We start from the raw sequence: 25,353 nt of genomic DNA on the forward strand, positions 1-25,353 counted from the left end.
AGAGAGAGAGGCAGAGACATAGGCAGAGGGAGAAGTAGGCTCCATGCACCGGGAGCCCAACGTGGGATTCGATCCCGGGTCTCCAGGATCGCGCCCTGGGCCAAAGGCAGGCGCCAAACCGCTGCGCCACCCAAGGATCCCCTCCTCTCAACATCCAAAGAACATTCACCCAAAGAACAGTCCATAGCACTATTTCTCAAAGTCTAGCCCAAGGAACTACCTATGACACTTACTTACTATGTAGATTCCTGAGTTACTGGTCTTAATATTTAATAAGCATCCCAGGAGATTCTATACACATTTCAGTCTACTACCAATGGATTCACTTTGTTCTTGTCTTCAGTACTTTAAAGAGGCATAAATGCATATGGTAAAATTCACAAGTGTTTTACATACACCATATATTCCATATGAATATAATCATGTAACCACCAAGCATAACAACAAACAAAACATTCTCAGCACCTCAGAAGGTTCATAGGTGACTCTCTCTAGTGAAATTTTTATTGACTTCTATTCTAAATTCACGAATCCTCTTTTATACCATGTCAGGTCGGCTGTTAAGCCCACGCTATGAATTCTTTACCTTATAAACTCTATTTCTCATTTGTAAATTAGTATTTAGTTCTTTTTTGCAGTCTCCATTTCTCTGCTATTGATACTCTACATATTTTTACTAATCTTGTCCATCTTTTCATCTAATATCTATTATATGTATATTGAAAATATTACATATAATAATAGCTTTAAAATTCCTGTAATGGTTGACATTTCTGGGTCTTTTTCTAATGACTTTTTTCTCTCAATTACAGGAGACATTTTCCTACTTCTTTACAATTCTCTTTATTCGTGATTATATGTCAAACATTTGTATACAAGAGCTATTGAAAGCAAAGTACAGGGACACCTGGGTGGCTCAGCGGTTGAGCGTCTGCCTTGGGCCAAGGGCATGATCCCAGAGTCCCAGGATCAATTCCCACATTGGGTTCCTTGCATGGAGCCTGATTCTCTCTCTGCCTGTGTCCCTGCCTCTCTCTCTCTCTCTGTGTGTGTGTGTGTCTTTCATGAATGAATAAATAAAACCCTTTAAAAAAAAAAAAAGCAAAGTACATAATGGTTTCTCATAGAAATGGTTTGCAATTTGGTCACAAGATTTGGGTTAGGGACTGAGCTTTGAGATCTAGTCAGGTGTTGAGCTGAATTAGGGTTGTTCTGACACTTTAGTTTCTTTCAAATATAGTATGTGTGGGATCAGGTCTTTCCTTCGAGCAGAGATTTGGGAGCTGAGCACAGGAAGACCTCATCAGATGAAAAAACTTTTGTACATCAAAGGACACTATCTAAAGAGTAAAAACACAACCCACAGAATGGGAGAAAATTTTGCAAATCATATTTGATAAAGACTGATGTCCAGAATATGTAAAGACAACTAAACAATAATAACAAAAAATCAAACAATGCAAAAACAGGCAAAGGACTTGGATAGACATTTCTCCAGAGAAGATATACAAATAATCATTAAGCACATGAAAAGATGCTCAACATCATTTCTCATTAGGGAAATGGAATCAAAACCAAAATGATTCCAGTTTATACTACTAGGATGGCCATAATAAGAAGTGTTAGGGAGGATGTTGAGAAACTAGAATGCTCATACACTGCTGGTGCGAATGTAAAATGGCATAGCTCCTGTGGAAAACAATTTGGCATTTCTTCAAAAAAGTACTCAGTTACCACAGGAACCGGCAATTCTAGTTGTAAAGTATATACTGGAGAACTAAAAACATGTTCACACAAAACACGTACACAAGTGTTCATAGCTGCACTACTCACAATAATCAAAGGTAGAAACAACTTAAATATCCACCAACAGAAAAATGGATAAACAAAATGTGGTATATCTGTACATGAAATGTTAATCAGTTATAGGAAGAAACAAGTACCAATATGTGCTACAATACAGATGGACCTTGAAAACACGAAGTGAAATCAGACACAAAATATCACATATGTCTGATTCCATTTATATAAAATGTCCAGAATAAGCAAATTCATAGAGAAAAACAGTGGTTGCCACAGGTTTGGTAAGGGGTAAATGAGGAGGAACCGCTTAATAGTTACAAAGTTTCTTTTCAGAGTAATGAAAATATTCTGGAATTAAATAGTGACAGTTGAATGACATTGTGAACACATTAAAACCATTCAATCATATACTTAAAATGGCTGAAGCAGTAAATTTTATCTAATTAAAACAAATTTAAAATAAAAAAAATAAAAAAACAAATTTAAGTCAACTATAGAGACACACATGAAAATCATCTACATAAAAAGTCATAAAGTCATAGAAATGGGTATTACTGCTCAGAGAATTAAGAGTGGACCAAGACCTAAAACCTAGAGACAGCAAATTACTGTGTGTGTGTGTGTGTGTGTGTGAGAGAGAGAGAGACAGAGACAGAGAGACAGAGACAGAGATTACAATTAGGCAATACCAGAGACTCCAATAAAGTAAAAGACAGACTACAACTGATTATTACTGAATTCTTTCTTCCTTGATTGGAAACAAGTAAAAAGTAAGACTCTTTGGAAATCAAAGCGAACTAGGTTCTCTATCAATGTCCCCAAATTTTCAATGATACAAACGGTACCTGTCAGTAACTGCCATGAAACTAAGCAGCAAGGTATTGAAAAGAGCAATCAGTTCTTTCTGGAGTTGTTGCCTGACAGCAGTCTGGATGTCATCTGTTTCCTCTCGTGCCTGTGACTCCGTCAGAACCAGCAGGTCTAACAGTGGGTTTGGACTCTAAAAAATAGTATTTGTAAAAAACCATTTACTCTTTAGTTGAGCTGTGTGTTGTTCCTATAAAGATTTTTATTGCAGATCATGTTTGGACTATCTAAGAGTTTTATTACCTAGCCAGTAGGTATGGGTCTCTAGTGCATTAAGAGAGATGTTATGTTCTAAACTCAAAAGGTGCTTCCTATGTTTTCTCAACAAAAGAACAGTACATCTATTATAGAAAACTGAGTAAAATATAGAGAAGCACAATGAGAAAAAACAAAAAACCCCAAGATCACACTTCACAGAGATAGCCACTATCGATATATTGGTGCACACTATTCTTTTTTGTGTGCGTATAAACAGAAACAGAATTATAATTCTGTATTGTTAACAAAACTTAGATCAAGTGAAAAAAATCATTACTGGTACCCCTTTTTTAACTTAATATTATAATTATTTCTTCAAAAAACTCATTTTAATATCTGATTATTTTTCAGCCATAATATTTACCACACCAACTACTAAAGAATCAGTGATTTCTAATTTTACTGAGTTGTGGGGAAGGGTGTTCAATTCTGACTATACCATATGTATGAATTCTAAGCAATGATATTATTAAATCAAATAGTTTTAATGCTTTCAACATATATTTCCAATTTGTCTTTGCAAATCGTGTACCAATACATACAACTAAGCAGGGTGGGAGAAGACCCACAGCATCCAAGCCAATGCTGAGTATTATTACTGCTTCAATCTTTACCAATTTGATAGTCTGATAAAATTAGTGCTACTTAAATTTTTTCTGTTTTCTAACTTCAAAAAAAAAAAATAGCCAAAGAAATATAATTATTTTCAATACTACTAAGAGTAGAAAATGTTATATTAACCAACCGCATTGAAGATACATGGAATAGTTACTGATCACCTATAATGTCATAGGCGCTGTGTTAAAAAGAGAAAGAAAACAAGATTCCACTTTTTGACTAAACTAGACGATGTACATTTTCAAATTTTACAGATGGGCAAATGGGTTTATAAAGAGGTTAAATAACTTGTCCAAAGTCATACAAATGAACAAAGCAAGGATTCAACCTGAAGATCATCTTACTTCAAAGCTGGTTAATATTCAGTCCCCCGTATTATGTCAGATCAATTGTGCATATTATAACATACAAAAAGAGATGAAATCAAAATATAATTATTATTGTTATGAAATCCTTCCCCTAAAGAACTCAATTTAAAAATAACTGCATTCTTTTTGGAGAAATGAAAGAAATGGGAAGAAAATTCTAGGTTATTTAAATTATGCAGTACATGCAGAATACTTCAATCAGGTGCATACAATTATAAAGAAAACAGTTGAAAGCTTTTAGAAAGTATTGGGGACAGATGGTTTGCTTTTAACTTACTTTACTATGTTTCACACCTAAGTAGCATTTTTTTTTCAGCCTTCCTTTCATCCTATACCTCATTTGGATCAAATAAAATTACATGAAACATAACTACAACTTCTGTTTTATATAGGAATAAAATAATCAAAATACACAATAAAAATCCTAAAATATACATACTCTATAGTATTCTTAGCCGCAAATAACGAAAACCTGACTTACACCCACCTTCCCTCCAGCTCCCATAAATACTGAGAAAATTATAAAGCTGTTTTTAATGTAAACATCTTGGTAAAATTTTACTATCATGAATTATTAATCCTGATATACCCATAAAAATTAACTCCTGATTGACAGATTAATATGTTCTGATAAGTATATACCTAAAACTAAGATTCTTCCCAAAAATCTCATTGTTACTAACTTGTTTATGTGGTACTTGCTAAGACGTTTTCCCTTTATAACACATCTTAGGCTTCCATGTTAATTTTAAGATTCAGTAAGCCTCAGCAACATCACTTCTAAAATATGGGATGAGGGACACCTGGGTGGCTCAGCGGTTTAGCATCTGCCTTCAGCCCAGGGCATGATCTTGGAGTCCCAGGATCAAGTCCCACATTGAGCTCCCTGCATGGAGCCTGCTTCTCCCTCTGCCTGTGTCTCTGCCTCTCTCTATGTGTGAATAGAGAATATCCTTCTGATCTCATCTCCTACCACTATACTCAACTCATCCTGTTGCTGCCACATGGACCTCTGGTTGTTTTCAAACACAGCGCTGACAACTAAGTGCCTCTGCACTCTTTTCCTTCCCTGGCTAGAACGTTCTTCCCTTATCTATATGGCTGACTCCCACACTTAACTCAGTGTGCTGGTCAAATCTTGGTCAAAGCAGCGAGCCTTCTCTCTGACCATCGCATCCCACCATGACTGTCTAACTCTGCCTTCTTATTTTGTTTCCTCATCATACTTATTGCTCCTACCTGCAGAAAATCTTTGTTCTCTGTCCTCTCCACCCCACAGAATGTACTCCTTGCAGAGTACATTCACTGCCATGTTATTTTTATGTAGTCATATTATAGATTTCTTTATAGGTCCTACCTTATCTTCTTGGAAAAACCTTCTCTATTCCAAAGTTTTAAGTAAACACTTTCATACAACATGAAGACTACTTTACTAAACATGGGCTATATAAAAATTATACTTTTTCATTATAGCATCACTAATTTTTACCAATAAATCATTTGTCAGACCTAAAATCCAATTCCTTAATAACACTTACATGTCTAAGAAGTAATTCTAGAAGCCAGTTTAGAAGTTCCACTGATGAGTTTTTTCTTTGTTCCTTCAGTAACTTATTTAAAAAATGTATGATATCTATTAGCAGTTTCTCATCTTCAGTGCAAGCAGGAAGTACCTGTAAAAACCTATAATAAAAAAGACAATTATGGTTTCTAGCTCTTTACAGTAAGTGGTGTGCTGATAAATATTTAACAACCAGGTAAGCAGTAGAATGATTTCTTGCATTTGCCAATTTCCATAGTGTAAATATATCCCCATGGCTGACTGTAAGCCACCAACATAACACAGTTGTGGAGAGATGGCACAGCAGCACACCATTATATGGCATTTCTATAATACAGATATAATAGCTATACATAACCTCAAGAACATATAGGTATTAGTAAAATGTTGTAAAATACTCTGGAAGTAATGATATTTACATGATTACCTCATTTTTCTCATAATTTATTTAAATTCTCTAAGTTTATTCAATTTCATTTTTAATAATGGCTATGTTTTAATAACTAACTTAGACAAATCCTGATATTCACCTGCCAGCTCTCTCACAAGGAAGTACTGGAGGATTCCAGCACACCAATGGAAAAGCCAGATTAGGTATCCGAATTGTGAAAGATACATTTTGAGTTCAGTTCACATCTTGGAAATTCATTTAACCTTACATTTTGAAAACGGCACACTTTATGTTTAATAGAAAGTTATACATCTTAGACTAAACTCACATGAAGATTAAAATGTAAAACTGCTGGCAATGGCTACATGTCAGTCTTATTTGTTTCAAATGTAGCCATCTGCTACCAGTTAAACATGTTAAATTTACAAGCTAGAGCTTTCCCAGTAACTACTAAAGGATCTCCACATGGCAATCAATTTCATGAATTCAGGGTAAAAAGAAAAATGAGGTAATTTTCTTAAGAACAAACAAAAGTAAAAACAAGGCAGCCCCAGTAGCTCAGTGGTTTAGCGCCGCCTGCAGCTCAGGGTGTGATCCTGGAGACTCGGGATCGAGTCCCATGTCGGGCTCCCTGCATGGAGCCTGCTTCTCCTTCTGCCTGTGTCTCTGCGCCTCTCTCTCTCTCTGTGTCTCTCATGAATAAATAAATAAAATCTAAAAAAAAAAAAAAAAAAAGTAAAAACAAAATAAAACAGCCCACTGCAGGTATACCAAACCGATCAGCCACTCCACTGATGTCTGGGCTCTTTTAAAATGTGGATAGGAAAAAAACATTCATTTTGTTCAGCCACATCATATCCTAATTATCTACTTTTGTGAGATAGCAAAATAAAATTTTCTATGATAATATAAAAACTGTATAATTTATTATTAATTCCAAAATGCAGGGATTAAGAAAATTTTTCTCTTTTGCCATTATTACTTACTACACGTTAAAAAATTCCAGTTTTCCACACTGAAAAAAAACTTTCTCTAATGATAGCAACATAAAGAATACATGCTCTTATCTTCAAAGATGTGGAGATAAACCCAAATACAATTCAATCCTGGTCTTTGAAACTGGCAGTCTTGAGCTGTATATACTGACCTGTTTAGTGTGGTATGCCACGACAAGGACTTCAAGGTAACCCCACATGGGCCAGCGCCACCCTTTAAAGACAGTCTGTCATTCAGAAGATAAAAACTCATTCTTGTGACAGCAGCCCTCACTTCCCTGTGGGCTGCAGCCTCGACAATGGAATGGAGACAATCCTTCAGTCCACTAGCTGTATGTGTCATCTTCAGAGTGAGGGTGTCCTCTGTGGATAACTGCAATGTATCTGAAAATCTAAACAAAAAGAAACAAAGGAAGAGCAACAAAGCTATTTAAATACAAGCTCACATTTATGTTTATTATAAACTCTAAAAAAATTCTATTTTATCCTCATTTTAAATCTGGGCCAAAAGAAAATCTGGTATATATCTGTCAATGTTAGAGTTTTTTACATTAGCATCCTAAGTGTTTGTATTGACATTTTCCTGCTTACAAAAATATAATTTTCATTTAAACAAGAAAGTGATAACAGATCAGAATATTCGGATATTCCAAAGTAATCTTCATCATCACCACAGTAATGAAAACAACATTTATACATATACTTACTGAACTCTGACTCTAATTTAGACTACATTCCTAGAGATTTATATCTATTAACTAACCAAACTTGGGGCACCTTGATGGCTTAGTTGATTGAGTGACTCTTGGTTTCAGCTCAGTTCATGATCTCAGAGTGGGGAAGACTGAGGCTCAGTGTCAGGCTCTATGCTGGGTGTGGATTCTCTCTCTGCCTCTCCCTCTGTGCCTCCCCACCTCTCATCAGCCTCCCTTCCCCCAGCTCATGTGTGTGCACACATTCTCCCTCTCTCTCTGAAAAATAAATAAAAATGTAAAAAAAAACAACTAACCAAACTTCATACAATCTCTAAAACAACACAGAGCACATGCTTTTTAATTTTCCTTATGTGATCGTTCCTAAAAAGTAATGAACACATGTAATTTTTAAAACAAAGTAAAAAATTATAATCTTCAATGGAAAAACAAAACCAGATGATAAAAAGTAAAAAAGCCACTTGACCTAAAGGGAAAATAAAACCTAGCTAGCTACTTATAATTCACTAAATATGAACTCTTTTTCAATTAAACATAACAGCTTACTCTTGGATTTTAGATTCGGAATTCATTTGCTTCAACAGATTCTCACTCCCATGATACCAGGACAAGTTCCAAGCTATTCTCAGCATGTCTGAGACTGGTTTCAAGGCCAAACAATCAGTGGATAATGGCAAAACTATCGAGTAAGGACTCACAGCATGGTGGCCAACTATACGCACTGGTAGATGATACCTAAAGAAAATACATACAAGTAATTATGAACTTCAAAATTCTTAAACACTACTAAAACGGATGAGCTACAAATGAGGCCTAGTTCTATTCCTCACAAGAATATAGAGATCACTCTCACAGCCTCTATTTTGAACAGTTATCATGCTGTATATAGTATTTCATTTACTCTTTTGCCATCCTCTGAACTCCCAAAAACACTTTTTAAAGTCTTGCCTGAAGACTTCCTTAACCTGTGTTGTATTAGAGTTGTTAGCAGAGATGGCTAATGCCCCCTTGAAGTCAAGGCCTGTGGCGACAGTGAGCCACACATAAAAGGTTTCAGGTAGAACATGAGTGCCTGCTTTATGCTAAACATAAAGTAGGCACTTATGTATTATCTACCATTTGTTCAGTTACATGCATGGCACTGATACCTATTTTACAGATGATCAAAATGAGCCTTAAGGAGGCTAAATAAACTGCCTTAGGTTCACAGGAATCACTAAGTGTCAAAATCACAACTTAATATCGTCACTTGAACACAGTTTATTGCATCATCAATAAATTCAACCACTATGTGTCACCACAAAGACCCAGAAATATTTTTAGATCTGAGAAGAGATACAACAGCAACAGCTCTTAAACCATTCCAAGTTAATTTAATAGTGTTTAACAGGACAGTAATGTCTAGCATGTTCAAATGTTAAAAAATAATTTTGCTAAAAAAAAAAAAAAACTAAAACCCTAATTCACATATTGTGACTAATATTAGATAAATACAACTGGGTAAGATTTCTCAGGAGAACTTTACTGCGCTTTTTCATTTCTTGTGTCTCAATAAGCTAAGGGAGAGTTCTACATATAAATCAGGCTGAATAGTTTTAAAAAAAATACCTTTTAAAATTGAAATTTTCTACAAAAGTTATCAAGAATTCTTAGATAAATGGCTAACACGAGGTCTCGAGAGGGAAACAAAAGGTGATTCTTGGATGTTTCTTTGTGCTAGAACACAAGAAAATAGTAATAGACTCATGGCACCTTGACAAAAGGACACAGAGCCCACTTGAAAGGACTTGAACTGAACAACAACAAAAAAAAAGGCAAGGCAATCAATGGGGACTTTTTAGTAAGTTAGAAAATGAACTGCACATTAAGACTAAAGAAAAAGAAGGAAAAAAGGAATAAAAAGCACAAGGCAATACATCACAACCAGTTTGAAAAACCACTATATGTCCACCAGATGGACGATTTTTAAAATGACAACATTACTATGAGTAAAGGAATAACAAAACCTTTCTTCTTCTCTACGGACAAATTTTATCTTGAGCTAATTCTGGCCCCGTCCCCAGGACAACCAATAGATATGGAATGTCAACAATATTACTAAGCTGTCTTTTTTGCTTATGGTAAAAATGACTCCCATATCTGGGAATAAATGGTAAATGCACATCAGGAAGCCACAGTTCTGAGCAACCCTGAGTGCTGTGGCTCTTGCAAGCGCCGTGTCTTGTGGGGTCCTGGAAACTATGCCTATGGCATAGTAAAGAAGATATTTCCTATCAGCACGTGAGTCTTCTAAGCCAAGACAGCTCCCAGCACCCTCACGTGCAATCTCATTCCAAGCAAGGCCTACTGCAAGCGCGACTTTGATTACTTACCCAAATCTAGAGACTGTGAACAGTAGGTGGTATCTACAAACAAGGAAGTTCACTCTGAACAATATATTTAAAAGGAACTCTTACACACTATACCAGGAAACATGCATATGCTTGTTTACAGGGGTGCATACAGGAACAAAAACCCAAAATCATACCAATACCTTTTGACTGGAAAACAAATAAATTGTGGTAAATAAATTCAACAACAGAATATTATATAGCCAGGAAAATGATTACAGTACATGTAATAAGATTTACCAAATTATGAAATGTTATTTTTAAATTAATCATAGTTTTATTAAGACATAATTTACTTATCTTTAGAATACAGAGATTTTTAGTTTATATATACAGCCTGATGAATTTTTCCATTTGGATTCATTTGTATGACCATCACTCAGAATAAAATACAGAACATTTCCATCCCTTCAGAAAATTTCTTTGTTCCCTTTTCTCGTCTATTACTTTTTTTTGCTCTCCTCCTAGAAGTACATTTGATCTTAGCCAAAAGGCCAAGAAGTGATTCTCCTAGAAGTAATTACTATTTTGGATATAATAGAAGAAATTAGATCATGTTACAGAATTATTTTTAATTTTCTTAGATGTGATCATGCATGGTACAGCGGTATGCAGAAAAATGTCCTTAGTTTAAGGAGGTACATGCTACAATAATTAGGAGGTAAGTAAAATTATGTCTGAAACTTATTTTCAAACGCATCAGAGAAAAATTACATACAGATAAATAAATATACTGAGAGAAAGAGAGAAAAAGCAATTAAGCCCACGTGTTAACAACTGCTGAATCTAGGCTGGAGAGTTTCTGTACATCTGAACCACATTCAGATGGAAAGTTAATAATGGGGACATGCGCTTACTGAGCTCACCACCGTGAGGAAACACTGAAGCACTACATGTCCTGTGATTTAAATGCCAGATAAAAATTGTGAAACTTATAGATTTTGATTTCCCTTCCTGTAACATTTTCCCTTCAAAAAAAAAAAAAAAATCAAAACAATAAATCATTTACCTTCTAAAAACTGAAACAGGCAAACTGAAGACTGATGGTGAAGAAGGTTTATTGGAAGGATTAACAGACCTATTTCATTAAAAAAAAAACAAAAAACAAAACACATACACACACAAGAAGAAAGAAAAAAATGAGTAAACCATGGTTTTATCTAACAAATACAATTTGCTCCTTGACTGAATCTCCAAACAAGAGTTGCAATCGGCTCTATCATTTGTATAGTTACAACATGATTCCTACTACCTAGATTTACTTCTAAAGAGTAAATTAGCGCTTAGGAAATTCATATAATAATGATTCATAGAATGTGGGCACTGTACTGGCAGGTGAATCTGTCTTCCTCCCACTCGATCCTGCTCAAGTGGAGTGCTAATGACATATTACCAACCTAAACAACTTCCCCAAACTTTCTAATAAACTATTAAAGAAAAAAAACATGAAATTGAGAGTATATACTAAAAAAGAGTATTAATGACAAAAATTGCTGCAATAACTTTTTAATTTTATGCTTAGTAATGTTCAAATTAAAAGTTCAGGGGACTTTTTGAGCCAATAGGCTTTTTGACTTAAATCAAAATGGAAAACATAGGCTTCATAATTCAGAAATTTCCATGCATTGCTCTAAGATTGCATCAGAAACCTTAATTAAAAGTAAAAAAGTTTTAAAATTCTTATAGCTCACCACATATCCATTCTCGATACTTCATCAAATAACAGAAGACAAAATAATGCTCCGACTTCAGTCACGACAGCACAATTTTCATGAAATATTAAGGAAACTAAGAAATAAAAAGAAGTATAACTTCATGAAATATCTTTACCTCTAGAAAAATGAACTTCAAATTTAAAATATCTTAACTCAAAGGGAAGAGATGTCATTCTCAGAAAACTGCAACATGAACCCACATACACTGACATATGTGGATCTAGAGGTTTGTTAAAACAGAGCTTCTGTTTCAGCAGGTTTGGGCTGGAGTCTGTGAATCCCACAGCCTGATGGTCCAGGAAACACACCTGCACATCCACTCACTAGATACTATGTACTTTCAGTTTCTCAAAGAAGCAAACTAACGCAGCTTCTAGTAGGTTTGCCAAATCCTTTACTCCAACTAAAGTTCACTCATTCAGAGATCACCTTAGTTATCATCTGCCCTTTCCTATAAACATATAGTCATAGAACTCGGGTTTGACTTCAACACACTGTGTTTGTGTTGGTGTTGTTTTAATTCGTGTATCTTATTTATTACAAGATAATGGAAAAAGAAACTGCTCTGAACTAACAAGACTAAAGCTAGCACCATCACATACTACTAGTGAAGTGGCCTGATCAAATACTGCAGCATTAATAAACCTTAGTTTCCACCTCTGCAGCACTCCCAATGCTATGACTTCTCAGTGCTCGACAACTATGAAATTCTAACCAAACAGGTATTGTGGTGGTACCAATCACACAGGAATACTAACATAATACAGAGTCAGTAAGTCCAGGAAAGCAGCAACAAGAAATTAATTTCAAAAGAAGTTAATTTTCCTAACTAAGAGAAAAGGATAATATCAACCTAATTGATAAGTGACATGATTGAAAGTAGTAATGAACTAAAAAGAAACAGAAATACATGTAAGAATTTAATTTTTGTAGACACTTTATATCAGTGGGGATAGGATGAACTACCGCATTTCCAAATACATAATTATTGTAATATAATTGCCTACAATATGAAAAAAAATAGATTTAGATACCTACCTTACACTATCAAAATCAATTCTACATAAAGATCTAAATTTTTTAAACACTATAAATATGTTAAGAGAAAGAATAGAAGCCTTTTTAGAATTTTAAATTCAGAATTGGAGAAGGCCCTCCTTTTAGAGCATGATGAAAAGCTCAGTTGCTATAATAGAAAAGCTTTATATACTTCCATAAAATAGTTAAGGCTAATGATAGGCGAAGAAAATCTTAACATAAAATCGAGCATATAAACTCTACAAGTCACTAAAAAGAAATTAAATGCAACAGAAAATAGGCAATTATAAGAAATTTGAATAAATGCATGAAAAGATAATCACCTCCACTAAAAATGTTTAAAAAATAGAAAATAATAGTGAGATATTATTTTTACCAATAATATTAAAGAAAATTTTTTAAATGAGACTTATTCAGGGGCACCTGGGTGACTCAGTCAGTTAAACATCTGCCTTCGGCTCAGGTCACAGACCTAGGGTCCTGGAATGGAGCCCCATGTGGGGTTCCCTGCTCAGTGGGGAGTCTGCTTCTTCCTCTCTTCCCTTGCTTATGCACTCTCTCAGTATCTCTGTCTCTCTCCCTGTCTCTCAAATAAATAAATTTTGAATGAATGAATGAATGAATGAATGAGTGAGTCATATTCAGTGTTAGCAAGGTTATGAGGAAAAGAAGCATTTTAAAAAATCACTGTTGGGAATGATGTGGAAATGAACTGAACCATATCCTATAAAATTTCTTTGACCCAGCAATTCTAATTACAGAGTATGCACAAGATGATCATAAAACATGATTACTATTACAGTTAAAATTCTGAAAGAAATATTAATATCAAACTGAAACTCTGAAACACTATGTAATAGTTTCTTGGTTTCTTGGTTTTGTGTTTTTTAAGAAAACAGATTCACATGTAATAACATGGAAAGGTATTTAAAATACATTATCAGTTGGAAAAAGCAACATCAACAAATATACAGCATAAAAAATACAACATGGGTGTAAAGAAAAGATCATTCCAAATGATTTTTGACAAAATATACCTAGTACATTCTTCTTTGGGGAAACTGAGAAAGAAAATTTTAAAAACTGCTGATGTTTTACTTTATATCATTCCATACTGTTTGAATTTTTACAATAAGGATGTAGAAATTCTGTAATTATTTAAGACAAAAACAAATCAACATAGGTAAGAAAATTTGGGTTCTTTTCTTGTCTCCACCATTATCTGGTTATGACCTTGGCCAAGTCGATAAATCTCTCTAGATCTCAATTTCCTCACTGTAAGATGGCGTAGTGAGTTTTTTCTATATTAAATTTATTTTTTTATTGGTGTTCAATTTGCCAACATAGAATAACACCCAGTGCTCATCCCATCAAGTGCCCCCCTCAGTGACCATCACCCAGTCACCACCACCCCCCGCCCACCTCCCCTTCCACCACCTCTAGTTCCTTTCCCAGAGTTAGGAGTCTCTCATGTTCTGTCTCCCTTTCTAATATTTCCCACTCATTTTTTCTCCTTTCCCCTTTATTCCCTTTCACTATTTTTTTATATTCCCCAAATGAATGAGACATATAATGTTTGTCCTTCTCTGATTGACTTATTTCACTCAGCATAATACCCTCCAGTTCCATCCACGTTGAAGCAAATGGTGGGTATTTGTTGTTTCTAATGGCTGAGTAATATTCCATTGTATACATAGACCACATCTTCTTTATCCATTCATCTTTCGATGGACACCGAGGCTCCTTCCACAGTTTGGCTACTGTGGACATTGCTGCTAGAAACATCGGGGTGCAGGTGTCCCGGCGTTTCATTGTATCTGTATCTTTGGGGTAAATCCCCAGCAGTGCAATTGCTGGGTCATAGGGCAGATCTATTTTTAACTCTTTGAGGAACCTCCACACAGTTTTCCAGAGTGGCTGCACCAGTTCACATTCCCATCAACAGTGTAAGAGGGTTCCCCTTTCTCCGCATCCTCTCCAACATTTGTGGTTTCCTGCCTTGGTAATTTTCCCCATTCTCACTGGTGTGAGGTAGTTTTAAGTTAAGTTCTCACCATGCAATTCTGTCATGGGTTGGATTCTGTCATGATATAAGATTTATAATTAAAAGCAGTGTATCGGGCAGCCCAGGTGGCTCAGAGGTTTAGTGCCGCCTTCAGCCCAGGGCGTGATCCCGGAGACCCGGGACCAAGTCCCACATCAGGCTCCCTGCATGGAGCCTGCTTCTCCCTCTGCCTGTGTCTCTGCCTCTCTCTCTGTGTGTCTCTCATGAATAAATAAATAAAATCTTTAAAAATAAATAAATAAAAGAAGTGTATCTGGTAGATTATTTAGTTATTATTCCCCTGTGGTCTACTCTCCATGCTGTAGATAGAATAATCTTTCTGAAACAGATACCCCCTCAGTTTAAGGATCTTAAACGACTTCTCAGTGCTGTTTCCTGGGATCTACCAGGCCCTGCATGAACTGCCCTCCATGTGTCACCTCATCATCTTCCTCTCACCCCAGAAGCCCCCAAAATCCAGTCATTCCTAACCAACCACCATTTCAAAGATACATTCTCTCTCAACATAACCATGGCTCCATCCAGAAATCAACCCTCTCTCACTGAACTCCTATTCATTTTTTGAAGTTCCAGCTTGGATCCAAATGTCCTGGAAGCATTCTCTGATTGTTTTCTCACCACCCAATCTGCTCAGGAACACTTCCCTCTGGCACCAGGAATTCCACTATTATAGAGAGTTTTATGCTGTATTGTGTATTTGTCAAAGTCTCCAACTATACTGTCAGCTTCAAGATGTCATTTACCAAAATGATCGGTGTATCCCAAGGGCCTAGCACATAACATGTACTCAATAAACATTTGCTGAGGAATGAATTTCCTAATTGAGTACTTGATTTAAAAAAAACTAATTTTGCTGTGGTGCCTGGGTGACTCAGTCAGTTAAGTAACTGACTCTTGATATCGGCTCAGATCATGATCTCAGGGTTGTGGGATCGAGCCCTGAGTGGGGGCTCTGTGCTCAGCAGGGAGTTTGCTCAAGAGTCTCTCTCTCTCCCTCTGACCTGCCCCCACCTCACTCTTGCACATGCATGCACTCTAAAATAAGTAAATCTTAAAAAAAAAAAAAACCCACTAACTTTACCCTGAAACTAAATCCATTAATAAAAAATGTTATAATTCACTTTCAGACTCACTGAAATAGTTCTCACAAACATCAACAAAATAGAAAAATTGTTAATACTAACAGGGTACATGTGATGCTGCCTTAGAGAGTACCTTTGAATCTAGTAATATGCTCATGAATGCTTGAATAATTTATTTTTTTTTTGCTTGAATAATTTAAATCAAAATAAGAAATAACTTAAAATTATAAAAATAAAAATAAAAATAAAAAATTATAAAAATAAGAATTTAAAAAAAAGAAAAGGCAAACTAGGGACTAACTTCTGAATGAGGTTATTAGGAAGATAATTAACAGGACTAAAGAAAACGTAAGATCCACAGGTACTACTCTTCTAGATCAACCTATTAAAAACTGTAAAAATGTTATACACTATTCAAGATGCACAAGCCTGGACACACTGAGTCTGTTTAGAACTTCACCTGGTTTGGACCTGTATCAATGCTTATATTAAATACACTGTCCTCTTCACTTAGCAAGCAGAAGACATCAGAAGAAAATGCTAAAATAAAATTACTATATTCTAATAATATTTTGAACATAAATATCACTTAAGATAATTAACAAGGTTAAGGATATTGAGAATTTGATCAAGATGCATATTGTAGGATTATTTAATAGTAGTGGCCTAAATTTCTAAGAAAGAAAATAGCACAAAATGTTACCAAGCTCTCTACTGAGAACAGTCAGAAGGAAGAAAAAGAGAAAAAAACTACATGGAATGTTTCTACGTAAACACATTAGTAAGCTACAACCAAATTGAAATGGGTTTAAAAAAAAAATCACACTTTATAATAAACTAATGCTCAGTCATTGAGGATGGTCTAGTTCTCACTCCACATAAACAGGGTGTACCCTCCTACTATCAGTCTGATGACATACTCAGACACCATGCCAGAGGTCAGGATGCAAAGACACAAGCCAACTAAGACTGCGGAAATAGATTTGGAAGAGTAGGCAGCAATGGCAGCCGCTGCAGCCTGCTCTCTTCATAGATAATAGGTAATTGAGCACCAAATGAAAGCCACATCAACTGTGCAAAGAACAGAATGATCAGCCTTTCTCAGCTCTGAGGCCTCCTCAGTAACAGGATTACAAGGTAATTTCCACAAAAGAAACATTATCCATTGTAAAGGATATTTTAAGCAGCATAGTCACTAAAAAACTTTGTTATTCTGTTAGTCAAATGGAAAGTAAATGTCACCTACAGTTAAAGCATAACCCTTAGAACTGACTTATTATTATTAGCAGAATTTTATTCACCTCTGAATAACAGGGTCAAAAGAGAAGCCTGCTGTGAAAGGGCCATGCGCATGACCGGGTCCGCACAAAGAACTTTCCTGAAGAGTGTGAGGCTTGGCAGAATCAAACATTCTATGAGCTGGCCAGGAGGGAAAACACAGTTATTGTACAATCATCAATTCTAAGGGGAAACAAAATAAACTATAATAGTAACTTTTTCTAAATGTTACGGTTTTTTATCAAAATCGTGTAAAACAAAAATGCAAATTAATAATTATTTTCCGCTGAAAATAAGCTTTGCATATACTTCTGCTTACATATCCTAAAAAAATCTAAGATTGGTTTTCCTTTAGAGAGACCCTACTCTTAGAAATAAAAAAATAAACAACGTACTTGGTATTAATCAGGTTTTAATCTCCAAGCACTTACCTAAATTCAGCTGAATTCAGTTTCAGATCTGATTAATAAAAATACCAGTCTGTAAAAATGTCTAGGTACACTATTAATCTTACCTCACCATCCTGACCTACACATTCATTTAGATACTCAATTATCGTGTCAACTAAGTGTAACTTTTTCACCACAGCATGCATTTTAATATCTGTTGACAAAAAACAAAACAAAACACAGAAGTCACTTAAAGAATATTTTCTGAAGTTTTAAAATTTCAGAGCAGGTATTCACAACTCAAAAAGTTTTAAGTAGTTACATCCGGTGTTAAAATTAGAGAAGAAACTTTAAACTTTTACTTTATACACATCTAAACTATCGGAAAACTTTTAAGTAACAAGCACATCTTAATTATTTCTACAATGTAAAACACAAAAGCTATTTAAAAAAGAATAATTAAATCAACTGGTTCAGACCCTGAAAACTACTAAAATTTTAAGTATATAAATGAATCCTTTTATTTGTACATAAGTTATTTTTTTTATATTGTTTCATCGGCAATTCTTTTCTTTTCCAAATCCATCACCTCAAAATGTTTAAAATTCTCTACAAGTAATGTTAATAGCTTGCAACGTGGTCATTTTTCTATTAACAGAAACTCAGATCTCAGGGGCAGCTGGCTGGCTCAGGTAGTAGAGCATGTGACTCTTGATCTTGGGGTTGTAAGTTTGAGCCACACACTGAGCACTGAGCTTACACACATACATACATGCATACATAAATACATACATTAAAAAAAGTTTAGATTTCTAACCTCAAAACTGTCAAAAGCAAATATGAGAGTAAAGGATTATAACATACTCTATATTTTCTGAAAAGTATGAACTTTTAAAGTAAGCATATATGTGTGACTGTCTGTGTGTGTGTTTATTCACCGTTATGGACTGTTTATGTTCCCCCAAAATTCATATGGGGAAACCTAATCTCCAGTGAGATCAGGAGGTGGAGCCCTTAAGAAGCGATTAGGTCATGATGGTGGAGCCCTGAAGAATGGGATTAGTGTCCTTATAAAAGAGGCCTCAGACAGCCCTGGTAGCCCAGTGGTGTAGCACTGCCTTCAGTCCAGAGCCTGATCCTGGAGACCCCGGATCAAGTCCCGCATTCGGGCTCCCTGCATGGAGCCTGCTTCTCCCTCTGCCTGTGTCTCTGCCTCTCTTTCTCTCTGTGTGTGTCTCTCATGAATAAGTAAATAAAATCTTTCAAAAAAAAAAAAAAAAAGGCCTCTTCTCCCTATGAGAATACACAGAAAAGATGGCTATCTATGAACCAAGAAGCAGGAAGCAGGCTCTCACTCAACACTGAATCTGTGGGCACCTTGATCTTGGACTTCTAGCCTCCAGAACCATAAGAAGTAAATTTCTATTGTTTATAAGCTATGCAGTCTGGGGTATTCTAGTAGTGCCACCCAAATATAGTAAGACATATGTGCATACATACACACACACAAAAACACACTAGAGATATTACTAGCAATAACATCTCTAGGTGCTTATAAACCAGTCACAAGTATTTAATATCTTACAATTTTCTTAACTTATTCTCTCCTATAACTCTCCCTATATATATATATATATATATATATATATACACACAATGAAAAAACATACCAATACACATACTGATACTAAATTAGTAGCTATTATTAGAACTACCTTTGGTTGCCAGTTTAAAAAAAAAAAAAAAAGTTTCCACTACCTGCCAACAAGTGTACACCAAAATTACAAACTTTATTTTTGTAATGTTAACAATACTAGAAGAATACTCCCTAAAAGCGTTTTATGATCTTCTTAGACAAAGCTATCCACATTTTCTAGAGCCTTATTTTCTGAGTCTGTATCATTATTAAAGCCACAAATATGTTGGATATGCTTTTTCACATTACTCTTCTCATTTCAGATTCCACTAATGTCAGACAGGAACATTAAGTGCATCCCATGTTCCAAGTTAGAATCTTTTCACGTAAGTGCAAAATTATCATTTCTCTCAAACATTAAAGATAAGTTACATACAGCACACATGGGGAAAAATAAAAAAACTAATCCAAGGAATGGAAGCCTATGGAGTAACAACACTACAAATAAAGTTAACAATCTATTTTACTAGTTGTTGCTTTTTAAATAAACCTTTAAAAAAAAAAATACATGGTTAGAATGCACTATTTTTATTTTATCTACCCACAAAGTAGTGTTTGATTGATTTGTCTACCCAAGACAACAAACAAAACATCATGTATTATGTAAATTAAGAAAGAACATCCAATTCACTGTTAGAATTCTATCAATATTCTAGATAATTCTATCAAATGATATTCAGCAGGTTAAATAATGGTAATCTCGGCCAAGAGGGGTCAGCAAACTTTTTCTGAAAAGAACTAGATAGAAAATACAGCAGATTTGGCTGGTAAAAATTGTCTTTGTCACATATTCTTTATGTTTCTTTTTTTAAATAATTATTTAAAAATGTTAAAACCAGGGCACCTGGGTGGCTCAGTTAATTGGCTAAGCATCTGCCTTTGGCTCAGGTCATGATCCCAGGATCTGGGAATAGAGCCCTGCATCTGTCTGTATGCTCAGTGGGGAGTCTGCTTCTCCCTCTCTCTCTGCCCTGCCACCCCACTTGTACTCTTCCTCTCTCAAATAAATAAATAAAAAGTCTTAAAAAAAATAAAAATGTTAAAACCATTCTTAAGGGCCACGAAAAATAAAACAAACCAGGCTATAGCCTGTATCTGGCCCCTAAAACTGCAATTTGCAACCCTCAATACCACTGCACATAGCTATCTAAAATTCAATTATCAGCAGTACAGCAATCATTTTCCTTAAGAGACATTACCTTGCATAATCACAGCTAACTGTTCTGCGGCTGACTTTCTCAAAACAAGATCAATATCATCTGAGGTAAAGATTTTATAAACCTTTTCAACAGTCTCCAACTGAAAACCAGAAAGAAAAAAAAAGAAATTGTTTTCATCTACTTCCAATTGTCCAATAAAATTTTATGATTCATACCATACAAAAGCTCCAAAGCCCACTTACTTAAGTGATATATTTACATGCAAATTTGCAGCAATGATGTGCTATATCAGGGAAAACTTAGAATCTAAAACAAAAAGCCATCATATCAAATAAGCCTCTTTTTAAGGTACATTTTTGCCAGGCAGTCATTCATAACCCATTAGCACCTTAAGAACTTCACAGAAAACATCTAAGCCATATAACATCTCTGCAGGTAGTAACTTGAGAATAGAGACCCCAGAAGTGTGACTCCAGATTTGTCCATGGCCTCCAGAAGACACGAGTGAGAATTCCCTGGCCTCTGACTCTCTTCCCTTCTAGAGGCCTTCAAGCCCATGGCTATCTAGGACTTGCTGCCCAGCACTCCAACACAGCCACTCCCACTCCCTAACTGTCACTTCATTCCAGGGCAGGGTCTGAGATGGCAAACCCAATAGTGAAGGGAAAATAGAAAAGGGCAGACACTCCTTTACCCGGCCTACTGCTATCTTCTGGCCCTAACACGGACTCCCAAAGACAGTGCTAGGACCCCATATTCCCCACCTTCCTCCACATCACACATGGGCACAGGAACAACTAGCAGTGGTCAGCACTCAGGGAATCCCCAGCAGGACCTGAGTGTAGTCAGGGGAAAGTTCTCCAATCCTGCTGCTAGGGCTATCACATGGCCCTGAACACTTAGGTTAGAAGAACACTGAATGTGCTTCCCCATTTAAAAAATCCGTCGTATCACCTGGGGCCGTCTGGTCTAAACTTCAGTGAAAACTGACAGACTGTAGACTTGAAGTCTCAATAGAAGCTATAAAGCATAGGAATAAATCAATAAAGATAACAAGTAGCTTTATCTAATCTGCATTGGCCCAAGATGATTTGAGTACCGTCCCTGACTAAAGATAAGCAAATGGACACTAAGCTCTGGAGGTATATATAAGGAGAAAAGAGAAAAGAGATTAACAACAAAATCCCAGAACCACCATAACATTTAAGAGAAACCACCTTTGCCACCTATATTATTTTTTGCCTTTCATAATACAGAGGCTGATAACTTCTGTCATAGAAACTTTCTCCTTTTTCCTCATAGGCTATTTCCAACATAAGAACAAGTGAATTTCCAATCGTTTTTATGCCAGTAACAAATACTTGTTTTTAAGAGTCACCACAGAATTTCTTTCCACTACATTAACCTTATGTTGTGAAGATGTTTTTCAATTAATTTGTATTTCCAGTGTACACATTAAATGAAAGGGATATAATGCCTGGCATACAGTAGGCACCCAAGAAATACTTATTAAATAAATAAATGTATCCAGAAGCTAGACAAAGCCAAAACACAATTTCAAACTAGCCATGAATAATCACACTAGAAGCTAGAACTTCTCTTCCTCTCAGATGCATATACAAACTGAAGAATGTAACATAAAATAGGTGATATACAAATGCATCAAGTTACCATGAAATGATAAACCCAAAAGTTATACTCACCCTAATAATTAGTTCTCTTCTGTCATCCAACGTGAGTTCAATAGGTTTTTTCACAATAAATAAATTAGTAACTCTGGAGAGAATTCTGGCATCTATTAAAGGACGCTTTGTGTCAGCCCCTTCTTCCCTTGTGAGATGACATGCTAAAAGCTTTAATGCTAGTGAACGGACCCTAAAGAAACAAAGTGTTTCAGTCAACATTTTTTAATATACAAATATAGACATATTTTAAAAGCCTATAATCACAAAGCATTAGTGTATATTAACACAATATATCAACACTATATTTAAAATATAGGCATTTTAAAAGCCTATAATCACAAAGCATTATCGTAAATCAACATGATAATTGCCATGCTTATACTGACAACAAAGGTACTTTATTTTTCTATTAATAGTGTATAACTACAATTATTCTTTCAATTTTATATTAATAAATAAATATCAGACATAAGGAATAATCAATAGTTATAAATGAAGAGACTGACTCACTGAGACTATGAACTTCATAGTCTGTGGTCAGTATCACAGTCAATGGCAATAAATTAACACAATCTGCAAATTACATCCATAACTCTTGACTCAAAGTCTAGTGATCTAATTCAAAATCAAAAATTATCATGGACTCACAAACAGGGCACAAACTAACATTAGGTCAAACCTCCAGGAGTGTAATCACATTAATAACTAAAATGTAATGTCACAACGTATGAGAACGTTCTTATATTAAGGGTCAAACAGAGTCTTCTCAAGAAAATGCAAATACTTGTGATTCCCATCAAAATTCTATTTTATCTGGAATGGATTAGGATTAAGGTCAGTTGAATGAGAAGTAGGAGATTACAAGGAAAGATTAAATGTTGCATGCCATTAGACAATGAAATGGAAAAACAAAAAACCACCAAGTGGACAAAGGGCCTTAGAGTTGGGAGACAGTGAGACAACTAGGTATGTATCACTACTCTGACAGGTTCTTGAACTATAAAAAAACTAGGAAAATTTTAAGTGATAATACAAGTTCCAGGTTTAAGTATTACTTACAAGATGACAGTTAAAAGCTGTGTACTCAGGGAGTCCTCCCTACCACAGCCAAGACTGGGTCACTTGCTCTGCGTGGCCCTGTCACCCTGAAGTCCCAGTAGCACAACACTGATCTTGCTCTACTATAATTAATAATAAAGGATAACTGGTAAAATTTCTCCTCCCAATTCCATGCCCAATTCTATATGGGCAGTGCCATGCCCATGCTGGGTGCTGTTATGTTCCCACAGCCTACTGTGGCTCTGAGGCACACAGTTGACATCCAGTAAGTACTTGCCAAGTCTAACAGAAATTTACAGTGATTTTAGTAATAGACATCATTCTTCAGAGTACTGATATTTACTCCAAGATGGAGTGAGAAGTCAGACAAACTTACTCCTTCTACCTATTCTAGTTAGAATAGCTAGACACCTACATAAAGCTTTTCCTTTGCTTCTTTCATTCCAAGCCAAGGCCATCTATACTAAACTCTGGGGCTGTAGCCCCCAGAAAGATGGCCAGAGTAGAGTATGTAAAGCATACATTTATGCATCTCCTATATAAATTCAGCACTTCTTTAGCTTTAGCATGAGGCAACAGAGTCCCGTTATTCCCACCATTTATTTCCTTCAAAAAAATGTTGTGTGCATATTTTTTGTCTTTGTTTACCTGGAGACTGTGAACAGGAAATACACTTCTATTATATAACATCACCAAATCTGGGGGTGAAGAGTACTACGCTAGCACATTAAAAGACACAGCCCCACCATATGGAGGCCACTCCTGAGATGCACAGACATTTTAACTCCACCTACCCCTGCTTCCTGCATCACTTTACTCTCTATCGAACTTTACTCTCTACGCTACAGCTATAGTCTCTTCTCTTGGGTCTTCTTCCTCTCTATTCTCTTAATGTTTTAGATTATTTCCACCTACTTCCTTATTTTTCAGTCTGATCATGTATTTATAAATAAGCCACTGTATCATCCTGATGTAAGGTTTGAGTAAAGCAAAGCTATTCATTGTCAAAAGGACATCTGTTCCTCCTAGCCTTTGCAACTGATTCTTGTTCTTCAATACTGCTTACTCATCATGACTCTAAGCTTTCCTCTTCTCAGTGAAGGAAAATCTAACAACTGTTACCTAAAGAGAGCAGAAAAGATCCATGTCGCAATGATAGAGAGGTAAAAAAAACCAATATATTTTTCTTCTTTTCTTTTAGTTTAAATGATACACTAGTGGTCAAGAAAAGAACACTTTTCCAATTTTCCAAATAAGAGAACAAACTAAATAGATTAAAATTCCTATTTACTCTGGTATATGGTCAACTGGTCCATTGCACTTTTATGAACATTTAATTTTCAGAATAAATGTTTAGAAAAGGAGGCTAACAATTTCTAAAGAGGAGGACCCACTCAATTCATACCCATGGCTCTATAACCTGCCCACAGCACCAGCGAACACCACCGGAAGGCATGAAGGCTGGCCGCCAATGAAGGTTTCAGGAAAGCACCCTCAGATTCATCCTCATGTCTGTGCAGCTTCACGCACTGGTTTCCTCTCTGCCTAACAATAAAGAGTCGTTTTCCCTTACCTTCTTTAGTTCTACCCTACTTAAGAATGACAGAATTACTATACTTCCTTGGAATGCTCCCATTAATCTTGAACATGGAGAAGAACAGATCCTGCTGTACTTACAATGGCTTCCTGACAAACAGGAGCCGCAGCATGGACTTCAGTCGGGTGGTACAGGGGAGAGCCCCTTCGCCCGCCTCAGGATTCCCTTTCGTCAGAAGGAGAATGGAGTTACCCAAAGGATCTTCTGTGTCAGCATAGCCCTAAAAGATTCCAGAAAAAGAGAAATTACTTTGTTTATACATATTGCTGAACTTTTTAACTTGAAAATAAGAATTCCTAAATTTCTTTCAATTCAGGTGAATAGTCACTTGTCAAAATAACCTATGTGAGGTAAGAATCCTACATACATAAAGTTGTATTTAAAAAATAATATTGGACTTCAGAAAAATATGCCAACTCTCTTGATGCTTGCTAATTTTTTTTCCATTTTCCAAGATTCTGGTACCTCCCCTAAATGAGGTGCTCACAGATCTTCAGAACTATGGCCACATGACAGAGAGGGAAGCAGGGCAGTGCCCTGAACTCCCCTCACTCCTCCTTATCACCAAGAATCACGGCTGGAAAAGCCTGTTTCCCAGAACTTGTTAATCAAAGTAGCACTCTGA

At 35.8% G+C, this 25,353-nt stretch overlaps 1 protein-coding gene across 5 annotated transcripts in view; it reads right to left on the reverse strand.

Annotated features, from left to right (window-relative positions):
- The window catches only part of RTTN (rotatin), a 143,049-nt gene that overhangs the window by 77,679 nt on the left and 40,017 nt on the right, over positions 1–25,353 (reverse strand). For 4 of the 5 annotated variants that reach the window (XM_072758080.1, XM_025997730.2, XM_072758081.1 and 1 more), the window contains 11 exons: positions 24,809–24,948; positions 22,091–22,262; positions 20,427–20,526; positions 17,657–17,745; positions 17,166–17,283; positions 11,656–11,752; positions 10,974–11,042; positions 8,121–8,309; positions 7,014–7,253; positions 5,453–5,597; positions 2,649–2,803 (listed from right to left, as the gene is read on the reverse strand). In XM_072758080.1, coding sequence (XP_072614181.1) covers positions 2,649–2,803; positions 5,453–5,597; positions 7,014–7,253; positions 8,121–8,309; positions 10,974–11,042; positions 11,656–11,752; positions 17,166–17,283; positions 17,657–17,745; positions 20,427–20,526; positions 22,091–22,262; positions 24,809–24,948 — 1,514 coding nt within the window. The remainder of the gene's footprint in view (positions 1–2,648; positions 2,804–5,452; positions 5,598–7,013; positions 7,254–8,120; positions 8,310–10,973; positions 11,043–11,655; positions 11,753–17,165; positions 17,284–17,656; positions 17,746–20,426; positions 20,527–22,090; positions 22,263–24,808; positions 24,949–25,353) is intronic. The other variant, XM_072758079.1, reaches the window with a different exon arrangement.

Source organism: Vulpes vulpes, chromosome 5 (assembly GCF_048418805.1).
Source record: "Vulpes vulpes isolate BD-2025 chromosome 5, VulVul3, whole genome shotgun sequence".
NCBI classification, from domain to species: Eukaryota; Metazoa; Chordata; class Mammalia; order Carnivora; family Canidae; genus Vulpes; species Vulpes vulpes.